The following is a 12,479-nucleotide window of genomic DNA, read 5'->3' as shown; positions in this document are numbered from 1 at the left end:
AGTTGGGGAGAGTGTGTGAGTGTTACTCTGATACTCAGAGTTGGGGAGAGTGTGTGAGTGTTACTCTGATACTCAGAGTTGGGGAGAGTGTGTGAGTGTTACTCTGATACTCAGAGTTGGGGAGAGTGTGTGAGTGTTACTCTGATACTCAGAGTTGGGGAGAGTGTGTGAGTGTTACTCTGATACTCAGAGTTGGGGAGAGTGTGTGAGTGTTACTCTGATACTCAGAGTTGGGGAGAGTGTGTGAGTGTTACTCTGATACTCAGAGTTGGGGAGAGTGTGTGAGTGTTACTCTGATACTCAGAGTTGGGGAGAGTGTGTGAGTGTTACTCTGATACTCAGAGTTGGGGAGAGTGTGTGAGTGTTACTCTGATACTCAGAGTTGGGGAGAGTGTGTGAGTGTTACTCTGATACTCAGAGTTGGGAAGAGTGTGTGAGTGTTACTCTGATACTCAGAGTTGGGGAGAGTGTGTGAGTGTTACTCTGATACTCAGAGTTGGGGAGAGTGTGTGAGTGTTACTCTGATACTCAGAGTTGGGGAGAGTGTGTGAGTGTTACTCTGATACTCAGAGTTGGGGAGAGTGTGTGAGTGTTACTCTGATACTCAGAGTTGGGGAGAGTGTGTGAGTGTTACTCTGATACTCAGAGTTGGGGAGAGTGTGTGAGTGTTACTCTGATACTCAGAGTTGGGGAGAGTGTGTGAGTGTTACTCTGATACTCAGAGTTGGAGAGAGTTTCGTTTTCGTTACCCTGATACTCAGTTCCACGTTTTCTCCGCCGTACACCTCCATTCCCTCATCCAGCAGTCCGATCTCTTCAAAGTAACTCCGGTCCACCACAAAGCAGCCAATGAGAGAAGGACTGCTGCAAGCAAAGGAATGAAATGTATTTGATTAATTGGTGAATTTGATGTTTTTCTGATAGCTTCACTTACCTGTGCTTCCTTGTATTTGCAAATAATCACCCATGAATTTGTAATTGCTGAGTGAATTTTACAGTTATTTCACTGATTCTATATATCTCCAGCAATACACACAACATGCTGGAGGGGGTCAGCAGGCCAGGCTGTGTATACAGAAATGAATAAACGGCTGATGTTTCGGGCAGAGGCCCCTTCATCAGGTCTCTCTTTCAATGTGTATCCTCGGACATTAAGCTTCCAGCTATAGTCTCCTTTCAGACACGATTCAGTGTGTCTACAACATCATACCTGCCATTCCGTAACTGTGCTGCAAGTTCTCTATCTTATTCCATATATGGCACACATTCAAATATAACACCTCCAGTCCCGTAATCACACTTTCTGACTTTGTCCACATTTTACAAGACAACTCATCCTGTTGACGGCTATTTTGCCCTGTCATCAGCCTCTCCTTGCTCGCAGTATCACTACACACTGTCTCTGTTTGTAAACCATCTGCCTCATCCTCAGCATTATCACTCCAGTTCCCATCCCCTTGCCAAATTAGTTTCAACCCTCCTGAACAACTGTAGCCAACCTGCCCGCAAGGATATCGATCCCCCTCGGGCTCAGGTGTAACCCATCCCTTTTGTACAGATCGTACCTTCCCCAGAGGAGATCCCAATGATTCATAAATCTGAACCCCTGTCCCCTGCACCAGTTTCTCAGCCACACATTCACCTGCCAGATCATCTTATTCTAACCCCCACCGGTACCTGGCACAGGCAGCAATCCAGAGATTACTATCCTGGAGATCCCATTTCTCAGCTTTCTATGTAGCTCCTTAAAATCTCTCTTCAGGACCTCCTCACCTTGGCTACCTCTGTCACTGGTGCCGAGATACACCTCCCCTTGAGAATGCCATGGACCTGATCTGAGACATCCCAGACCCTGGCACCAGGGAGGCAATATACCATCCGGGTTTCTCTACCGTGCTCACAGAACCTCGTCTCTGTCCCTCTGACCAGGGACTCTCCTGTCAGCACTGCCGTCCTCTTCACCTCTCCGCTCGTCTGAGCCACAGCACCAGATTCGGTGCCAGAGACCCGGTCACTGTGGCTCCCCTGTAGGTTGGCCCCCTCAATAGTATCTAAAATTGTATAATATTATTGAGGGAAATAGCCACAGGTGTACCCTGCACTGGCTGTGCAGTTCCCTTCCTTCTCCTGACAGTCACCAAGTTGCCTGTCTCTTGCAAGCTAGGGGTAACCACCTCTCTGTAGCTCCTGTGTATCACCTCCTCATTCTCCCTTATCAGTTGAAGGACTTGGAGCTGTAGCTCCAGTTCCTTAACACATTCTCTTAGGAGCTGCTGCTTTGTGTACCGGGTGCAGATGTGTTTATCCGGGAGACTGGAAGGCTCCCAGACTTCCCACTTCCCACACACAGTACAAACACTGCCTCTGGAGCCACTCTCACTAAACTACTATGCTTTAGCAGATAAGGAATGAAAAAATAAGGACAGGGAGAGAGAAACTGAAAAGACAATGTGCCTCAACCAAACATGATCTTGCCTCAGCCACTTGAAAGGCTGACACTCTCCAGATGAGCCTCAGTCATGACTTTGGATCACAAAATCGGCAGGATCAACTCATGAGCACTCTGCTGTTGTAGAGACTACCCTGACCCTACATGGGTTCTGCTGTTGTACAGACTATCCTGACCCTACATGGGTTCTGCTGTTGGAGAGACTACCCTGACCCTACATGGGTTCTGCTGTTGTAGAGACTATCCTGACCCTACATGGGTTCTGCTGTTGTAGAGACTACCCTGACCCTACATGGGTTCTGCTGTTGTAGAGACTACCCTGACCCTACATGGGTTCTGCTGTTGTAGAGACTATCCTGACCCTACATGGGTTCTGCTGTTGTAGAGACTACCCTGACCCTACATGGGTTCTGCTGTTGTACAGACTACCCTGACAATACATGGGTTCTGCTGTTGTAGAGACTATCCTGACCCTACATGGGTTCTGCTGTTGTAGAGACTACCCTGACCCTACATGGGTTCTGCTGTTGTAGAGACTACCCTGACCCTACATGGGTTCTGCTGTTGTAGAGACTATCCTGACCCTACATGGGTTCTGCTGTTGTAGAGACTATCCTGACCCTACATGGGTTCTGCTGTTGTAGAGACTATCCTGACCCTACATGGGTTCTGCTGTTGTAGAGACTATCCTGACCCTACATGGGTTCTGCTGTTGTACAGACTACCCTGACCATACATGGGTTCTGCTGTTGTACAGACTACCCTGACAATACATGGATTCCGCTGTTGTACAGACTACCCTGACCCTACATGGGTTCTGCTGTTGTACAGACTACCCTGACCATACATGGGTTCTGCTGTTGTACAGACTACCCTGACAATACATGGGTTCTGCTGTTGTAGAGACTATCCTGACCCTACATGGGTTCTGCTGTTGTAGAGACTACCCTGACCCTACATGGGTTCTGCTGTTGTACAGACTATCCTGACCCTACATGGGTTCTGCTGTTGTAGAGACTACCCTGACCCTAAATGGGTTCTGCTGTTGTAGAGACTACCCTGACCCTACATGGGTTCTGCGGTTGTACAGACTATCCTGACCCTACATGGGTTCTGTTGTTGTAGAGACTATCCTGACCCTACATGGGTTCTGCTGTTGTAGAGACTACCCTGACCCTACATGGGTTCTGCTGTTGTAGAGACTATCCTGACCCTACATGGGTTCTGCTGTTGTACAGACTATCCTGACCCTACATGGGTTCTACTGTTGTAGAGACTACCCTGACCCTACATGGGTTCTGCTGTTGTACAGACTACCCTGACCATACATGGGTTCTGCTGTTGTACAGACTACCCTGACCATACATGGGTTCTGCTGTTGTACAGACTATCCTGACCCTACATGGGTTCTGCTGTTGTACAGACTACCCTGACCCTACATGGGTTCTGCTGTTGTACAGACTACCCTGACCATACATGGGTTCTGCTGTTGTACAGACTATCCTGACCCTACATGGGTTCTACTGTTGTAGAGACTACCCTGACCCTACATGGGTTCTGCTGTTGTACAGACTACCCTGACCCTACATGGGTTCTGCTGTTGTACAGACTATCCTGACCCTACATGGGTTCTGCTGTTGTAGAGACTATCCTGACCCTACATGGGTTCTGCTGTTGTAGAGACTATCCTGACCCTACATGGGTTCTGCTGTTGTAGAGACTACCCTGACCCTACATGGGTTCTGCTGTTGTACAGACTATCCTGACCCTAAATGGGTTCTGCTGTTGTACAGACTATCCTGACCCTAAATGGGTTCTGCTGTTGTACAGACTATCCTGACCCTACATGGGTTCTGTTGTTGTAGAGACTATCCTGACCCTACATGGGTTCTGCTGTTGTAGAGACTATCCTGACCCTACATGGGTTCTGCTGTTGTACAGACTATCCTGACCCTACATGGGTTCTACTGTTGTAGAGACTACCCTGACCCTACATGGGTTCTGCTGTTGTACAGACTACCCTGACCATACATGGGTTCTGCTGTTGTACAGACTATCCTGACCCTACATGTGTTCTGCTGTTGTACAGACTACCCTGACCATACATGGGTTCTGCTGTTGTACAGACTATCCTGACCCTACATGGGTTCTACTGTTGTAGAGACTACCCTGACCCTACATGGGTTCTGCTGTTGTACAGACTACCCTGACCCTACATGGGTTCTGCTGTTGTACAGACTATCCTGACCCTACATGGGTTCTGCTGTTGTAGAGACTATCCTGACCCTACATGGGTTCTGCTGTTGTAGAGACTACCCTGACCCTACATGGGTTCTGCTGTTGTACAGACTATCCTGACCCTAAATGGGTTCTGCTGTTGTACGGACTATCCTGACCCTAAATGGGTTCTGCTGTTGTACAGACTATCCTGACCCTACATGGGTTCTGCTGTTGTAGAGACTATCCTGACCCTACATGGGTTCTGTTGTTGTAGAGACTATCCTGACCCTACATGGGTTCTGTTGTTGTAGAGACTATCCTGACCCTACATGGGTTCTGCGGTTGTAGAGACTATCCTGACCCTACATGGGTTCTACTGTTGTACAGACTATCCTGACCCTACATGGGTTCTGCTGTTGGAGAGACTATCCTGACCCTACATGGGTTCTGCTGTTGTACAGACTATCCTGATCCTACATGGGTTCTGCTGTTGTACAGACTATCCTGACCCTACATGGGTTCTGCTGTTGTAGAGACTACCCTGACCCTACATGGGTTCTGCTGTTGTAGAGACTATCCTGACCCTACATGGGTTCTGCTGTTGTAGAGACTACCCTGACCCTACATGGGTTCTGCTGTTGTACAGACTATCCTGACCCTACATGGGTTCTGCTGTTGTACAGACTACCCTGACCCTACATGGGTTCTGCTGTTGTAGAGACTACCCTGACCCTACATGGGTTCTGCTGTTGTAGAGACTATCCTGACCCTACATGGGTTCTGCTGTTGTAGAGACTACCCTGACCATACATGGGTTCTGCTGTTGTAGAGACTATCCTGACCCTACATGGGTTCTGCTGTTGTAGAGACTACCCTGACCCTACATGGGTTCTGCTGTTGTAGAGACTATCCTGACCCTACATGGGTTCTGCTGTTGGAGAGACTACCCTGACCCTACATGGGTTCTGCTGTTGTAGAGACTATCGTGACCCTACATGGGTTCTGCTGTTGTACAGACTACCCTGACCCTACATGGGTTCTGCTGTTGTACAGACTACCCTGACCCTACATGGGTTCTGCTGTTGTACAGACTACCGTGACCCTACATGGGTTCTGCTGTTGTACAGACTACCCTGACCCTACATGGGTTCTGCTGTTGGAGAGACTATCCTGACCCTACATGGGTTCTGCTGTTGTAGAGACTACCCTGACCCTACATGGGTTCTGCTGTTGTAGAGACTACCCTGACCCTACATGGGTTCTGCTGTTGTAGAGACTATCCTGACCCTACATGGGTTCTGCTGTTGGAGAGACTACCCTGACCCTACATGGGTTCTACTGTTGTAGAGACTACCCTGACCCTACATGGGTTCTGCTGTTGTACAGACTATCCTGACCCTACATGGGTTCTGCTGTTGTAGAGACTACCCTGATCCTACATGGGTTCTACTGTTGTAGAGACTATCCTGACCCTACATGGGTTCTGCTGTTGTAGAGACTACCCTGACCCTACATGGGTTCTGCTGTTGTAGAGACTACCCTGACCCTACATGGGTTCTACTGTTGTAGAGACTATCCTGACCCTACATGGGTTCTGCTGTTGTAGAGACTACCCTGACCCTACATGGGTTCTGCTATTGGAGAGACTACCCTGACCCTACATGGGTTCTACTGTTGTAGAGACTATCCTGACCCTACATGGGTTCTGCTGTTGTACAGACTATCCTGACCCTACATGGGTTCTACTGTTGTAGAGACTACCCTGACCATACTTGGGTTCTGCTGTTGTAGAGACTACCCTGACCCTACATGGGTTCTGCTGTTGTAGAGACTATCCTGATCCTACATGGGTTCTGCTGTTGTAGAGACTATCCTGACCCTACATGGGTTCTGCTGTTGTAGAGACTATCCTGACCCTACATGGGTTCTGCTGTTGTAGAGACTACCCTGACCATACATGGGTTCTGCTGTTGTAGAGACTATCCTGACCCTACATGGGTTCTGCTGTTGTAGAGACTACCCTGACCATACATGGGTTCTGCTGTTGTAGAGACTACCCTGACCCTACATGGGTTCTGCTGTTGTAGAGACTATCCTGACCCTACATGGGTTCTGCTGTTGTAGAGACTACCCTGACCATACATGGGTTCTGCTGTTGTAGAGACTATCCTGACCCTACATGGGTTCTGCTGTTGTAGAGACTATCCTGACCCTACATGGGTTCTGCTGTTGGAGAGACTACCCTGATCCTACATGGGTTCTGCTGTTGTAGAGACTATCGTCACCCTACATGGGTTCTGCTGTTGTACAGACTACCCTGACCCTACATGGGTTCTGCTGTTGTACAGACTACCCTGACCCTACATGGGTTCTGCTGTTGTACAGACTACCCTGACCCTACATGGGTTCTGCTGTTGTACAGACTATCCTGACCCTACATGGGTTCTGCTGTTGGAGAGACTACCCTGACCATACATGGGTTCTGCTGTTGTACAGACTATCCTGACCCTACATGGGTTCTGCTGTTGTAGAGACTACCCTGACCATACATGGGTTCTGCTGTTGTACAGACTACCCTGACCCCACATGGGTTCTGCTGTTGGAGAGACTACCCTGACCATACATGGGTTCTGCTGTTGTACAGACTATCCTGACCATACATGGGTTCTGCTGTTGTACAGACTACCCTGACCATACATGGGTTCTGCTGTTGTACAGACTATCCTGACCCTACATGGGTTCTGCTGTTGTACAGACTACCCTGACCATACATGGGTTCTGCTGTTGTACAGACTATCCTGACCCTACATGGGTTCTGCTGTTGTACAGACTACCCTGACCCTACATGGGTTCTGCTGTTGTAGAGACTACCCTGACCATACATGGGTTCTGCTGTTGTACAGACTATCCTGACCCTACATGGGTTCTGCTGTTGTACAGACTACCCTGACCCTACATGGGTTCTGCTGTTGGAGAGACTACCCTGACCCTACATGGGTTCTGCTGTTGTACAGACTATCCTGATCCTACATGGGTTCTGCTGTTGGAGAGACTACCCTGACCCTACATGGGTTCTGCTGTTGTAGAGACTACCCTGACCCTACATGGGTTCTGCTGTTGTAGAGACTATCCTGACCCTACATGGGTTCTGCTGTTGGAGAGACTACCCTGACCCTACATGGGTTCTGCTGTTGTACAGACTATCCTGACCCTACATGGGTTCTGCTGTTGTAGAGACTACCCTGACCCTACATGGGTTCTGCTGTTGTAGAGACTACCCTGACCCTACATGGGTTCTGCTGTTGTAGAGACTATACTGATCCTACATGGGTTCTGCTGTTGTAGAGACTACCCTGATCCTACATGGGTTCTGCTGTTGTACAGACTACCCTGACCCTACATGGGTTCTGCTGTTGTAGAGACTACCCTGATCCTACATGGGTTCTGCTGTTGTAGAGACTATCCTGACCCTACATGGGTTCTGCTGTTGTAGAGACTATCCTGATCCTACATGGGTTCTGCTGTTGTAGAGACTACCCTGACCCTACATGGGTTCTGCTGTTGTAGAAACTATCCTGATCCTACATGGGTTCTGCTGTTGTAGAGACTATCCTGATCCTACATGGGTTCTGCTGTTGTAGAGACTACCCTGACCCTACATGGGTTCTGCTGTTGTAGAGACTATCCTGACCCTACATGGGTTCTGCTGTTGTACAGACTACCCTGACCCCACATGGGTTCTGCTGTTGTACAGACTACCCTGATCCTACATGGGTTCTGCTGTTGTAGAGACTACCCTGACCCTACATGGGTTCTGCTGTTGTACAGACTATCCTGATCCTACATGGGTTCTGCTGTTGTAGAGACTATCCTGACCCTACATGGGTTCTGCTGTTGTAGAGACTACCCTGACCCTACATGGGTTCTGCTGTTGTAGAGACTACCCTGACCCTACATGGGTTCTGCTGTTGTAGAGACTACCCTGACCCTACATGGGTTCTACTGTTGTACAGACTACCCTGATCCTACATGGGTTCTGCTGTTGTAGAGACTACCCTGACCCTACATGGGTTCTGCTGTTGTACAGACTACCCTGACCCTACATGGGTTCTGCTGTTGTACAGACTATCCTGACCCTACATGGGTTCTGCTGTTGTAGAGACTATCCTGACCCTACATGGGTTCTGCTGTTGTAGAGACTATCCTGACCCTACATGGGTTCTGCTGTTGTAGAGACTACCCTGACCCTACATGGGTTCTGCTGTTGTACAGACTATCCTGACCCTAAATGGGTTCTGCTGTTGTACGGACTATCCTGACCCTAAATGGGTTCTGCTGTTGTACAGACTATCCTGACCCTACATGGGTTCTGCTGTTGTAGAGACTATCCTGACCCTACATGGGTTCTGTTGTTGTAGAGACTATCCTGACCCTACATGGGTTCTGTTGTTGTAGAGACTATCCTGACCCTACATGGGTTCTGCGGTTGTAGAGACTATCCTGACCCTACATGGGTTCTACTGTTGTACAGACTATCCTGACCCTACATGGGTTCTGCTGTTGGAGAGACTATCCTGACCCTACATGGGTTCTGCTGTTGTACAGACTATCCTGATCCTACATGGGTTCTGCTGTTGTAGAGACTATCGTGACCCTACATGGGTTCTGCTGTTGTACAGACTACCCTGACCCTACATGGGTTCTGCTGTTGTACAGACTACCCTGACCCTACATGGGTTCTGCTGTTGTACAGACTACCGTGACCCTACATGGGTTCTGCTGTTGTACAGACTACCCTGACCCTACATGGGTTCTGCTGTTGGAGAGACTATCCTGACCCTACATGGGTTCTGCTGTTGTAGAGACTACCCTGACCCTACATGGGTTCTGCTGTTGTAGAGACTACCCTGACCCTACATGGGTTCTGCTGTTGTAGAGACTATCCTGACCCTACATGGGTTCTGCTGTTGGAGAGACTACCCTGACCCTACATGGGTTCTACTGTTGTAGAGACTACCCTGACCCTACATGGGTTCTGCTGTTGTACAGACTATCCTGACCCTACATGGGTTCTGCTGTTGTAGAGACTACCCTGATCCTACATGGGTTCTGCTGTTGTAGAGACTACCCTGACCCTACATGGGTTCTACTGTTGTAGAGACTATCCTGACCCTACATGGGTTCTGCTGTTGTAGAGACTACCCTGATCCTACATGGGTTCTGCTGTTGTAGAGACTACCCTGACCCTACATGGGTTCTACTGTTGTAGAGACTATCCTGACCCTACATGGGTTCTGCTGTTGTAGAGACTACCCTGACCCTACATGGGTTCTACTGTTGTACAGACTATCCTGACCCTACATGGGTTCTGCTGTTGGAGAGACTACCCTGACCCTACATGGGTTCTACTGTTGTAGAGACTATCCTGACCCTACATGGGTTCTGCTGTTGTACAGACTATCCTGACCCTACATGGGTTCTACTGTTGTAGAGACTACCCTGACCATACTTGGGTTCTGCTGTTGTAGAGACTACCCTGACCCTACATGGGTTCTGCTGTTGTAGAGACTATCCTGACCCTACATGGGTTCTGCTGTTGTAGAGACTATCCTGACCCTACATGGGTTCTGCTGTTGTAGAGACTACCCTGACCATACATGGGTTCTGCTGTTGTAGAGACTATCCTGACCCTACATGGGTTCTGCTGTTGTAGAGACTACCCTGACCATACATGGGTTCTGCTGTTGTAGAGACTACCCTGACCCTACATGGGTTCTGCTGTTGTAGAGACTATCCTGACCCTACATGGGTTCTGCTGTTGTAGAGACTACCCTGACCATACATGGGTTCTGCTGTTGTAGAGACTATCCTGACCCTACATGGGTTCTGCTGTTGTAGAGACTATCCTGACCCTACATGGGTTCTGCTGTTGGAGAGACTACCCTGATCCTACATGGGTTCTGCTGTTGTAGAGACTATCGTGACCCTACATGGGTTCTGCTGTTGTACAGACTACCCTGACCCTACATGGGTTCTGCTGTTGTACAGACTACCCTGACCCTACATGGGTTCTGCTGTTGTACAGACTATCCTGACCCTACATGGGTTCTGCTGTTGGAGAGACTACCCTGACCATACATGGGTTCTGCTGTTGTACAGACTATCCTGACCCTACATGGGTTCTGCTGTTGTAGAGACTACCCTGACCATACATGGGTTCTGCTGTTGTACAGACTACCCTGACCCCACAAGGGTTCTGCTGTTGGAGAGACTACCCTGACCATACATGGGTTCTGCTGTTGTACAGACTATCCTGACCATACATGGGTTCTGCTGTTGTACAGACTACCCTGACCATACATGGGTTCTGCTGTTGTACAGACTATCCTGACCCTACATGGGTTCTGCTGTTGTACAGACTACCCTGACCATACATGGGTTCTGCTGTTGTACAGACTATCCTGACCCTACATGGGTTCTGCTGTTGTACAGACTACCCTGACCCTACATGGGTTCTGCTGTTGGAGAGACTACCCTGACCCTACATGGGTTCTGCTGTTGTACAGACTATCCTGATCCTACATGGGTTCTGCTGTTGGAGAGACTACCCTGACCCTACATGGGTTCTGCTGTTGTAGAGACTACCCTGACCCTACATGGGTTCTGCTGTTGTAGAGACTATCCTGACCCTACATGGGTTCTGCTGTTGGAGAGACTACCCTGACCCTACATGGGTTCTGCTGTTGTACAGACTATCCTGACCCTACATGGGTTCTGCTGTTGTAGAGACTACCCTGACCCTACATGGGTTCTGCTGTTGTAGAGACTACCCTGACCCTACATGGGTTCTGCTGTTGTAGAGACTACCCTGACCCTACATGGGTTCTGCTGTTGTAGAGACTACCCTGATCCTACATGGGTTCTGCTGTTGTACAGACTACCCTGACCCTACGTGGGTTCTGCTGTTGTAGAGACTACCCTGATCCTACATGGGTTCTGCTGTTGTAGAGACTATCCTGACCCTACATGGGTTCTGCTGTTGTAGAGACTATCCTGATCCTACATGGGTTCTGCTGTTGTAGAGACTACCCTGACCCTACATGGGTTCTGCTGTTGTAGAGACTATCCTGATCCTACATGGGTTCTGCTGTTGTAGAGACTATCCTGATCCTACATGGGTTCTGCTGTTGTAGAGACTACCCTGACCCTACATGGGTTCTGCTGTTGTAGAGACTATCCTGACCCTACATGGGTTCTGCTGTTGTACAGACTACCCTGACCCCACATGGGTTCTGCTGTTGTACAGACTACCCTGATCCTACATGGGTTCTGCTGTTGTAGAGACTACCCTGACCCTACATGGGTTCTGCTGTTGTACAGACTATCCTGATCCTACATGGGTTCTGCTGTTGTAGAGACTATCCTGACCCTACATGGGTTCTGCTGTTGTAGAGACTACCCTGACCCTACATGGGTTCTGCTGTTGTAGAGACTACCCTGACCCTACATGGGTTCTGCTGTTGTAGAGACTACCCTGACCCTACATGGGTTCTACTGTTGTACAGACTACCCTGATCCTACATGGGTTCTGCTGTTGTAGAGACTACCCTGACCCTACATGGGTTCTGCTGTTGTACAGACTATCCTGACCCTACATGGGTTCTGCTGTTGTAGAGACTACCCTGACCCTACATGGGTTCTGCTGTTGTAGAGACTACCCTGACCCTACATGGGTTCTGCTGTTGTAGAGACTACCCTGATCCTACATGGGTTCTGCTGTTGTACAGACTATCCTGACCCTACATGGGTT

General features: G+C 49.1%; 1 protein-coding gene across 1 annotated transcript in view; it reads right to left on the bottom strand.

Moving 5' to 3' along the window:
• Nucleotides 1–12,479, bottom strand: part of galnt18b (UDP-N-acetyl-alpha-D-galactosamine:polypeptide N-acetylgalactosaminyltransferase 18b) — a 112,012-nt gene that overhangs the window by 30,645 nt on the left and 68,888 nt on the right. The window contains exon 6 of the mRNA XM_059976229.1: nt 750–864. Coding sequence (XP_059832212.1) covers nt 750–864 — 115 coding nt within the window. The remainder of the gene's footprint in view (nt 1–749; nt 865–12,479) is intronic.

The sequence above is a fragment of the Hypanus sabinus genome, chromosome 7 (genome assembly GCF_030144855.1).
Source record: "Hypanus sabinus isolate sHypSab1 chromosome 7, sHypSab1.hap1, whole genome shotgun sequence".
In the NCBI taxonomy this organism is placed as follows: Eukaryota; Metazoa; Chordata; class Chondrichthyes; order Myliobatiformes; family Dasyatidae; genus Hypanus; species Hypanus sabinus.
The sequence above is the reverse complement of the archived record's forward strand: the minus strand, read 5'-3'. Positions and strand labels throughout refer to the sequence as shown.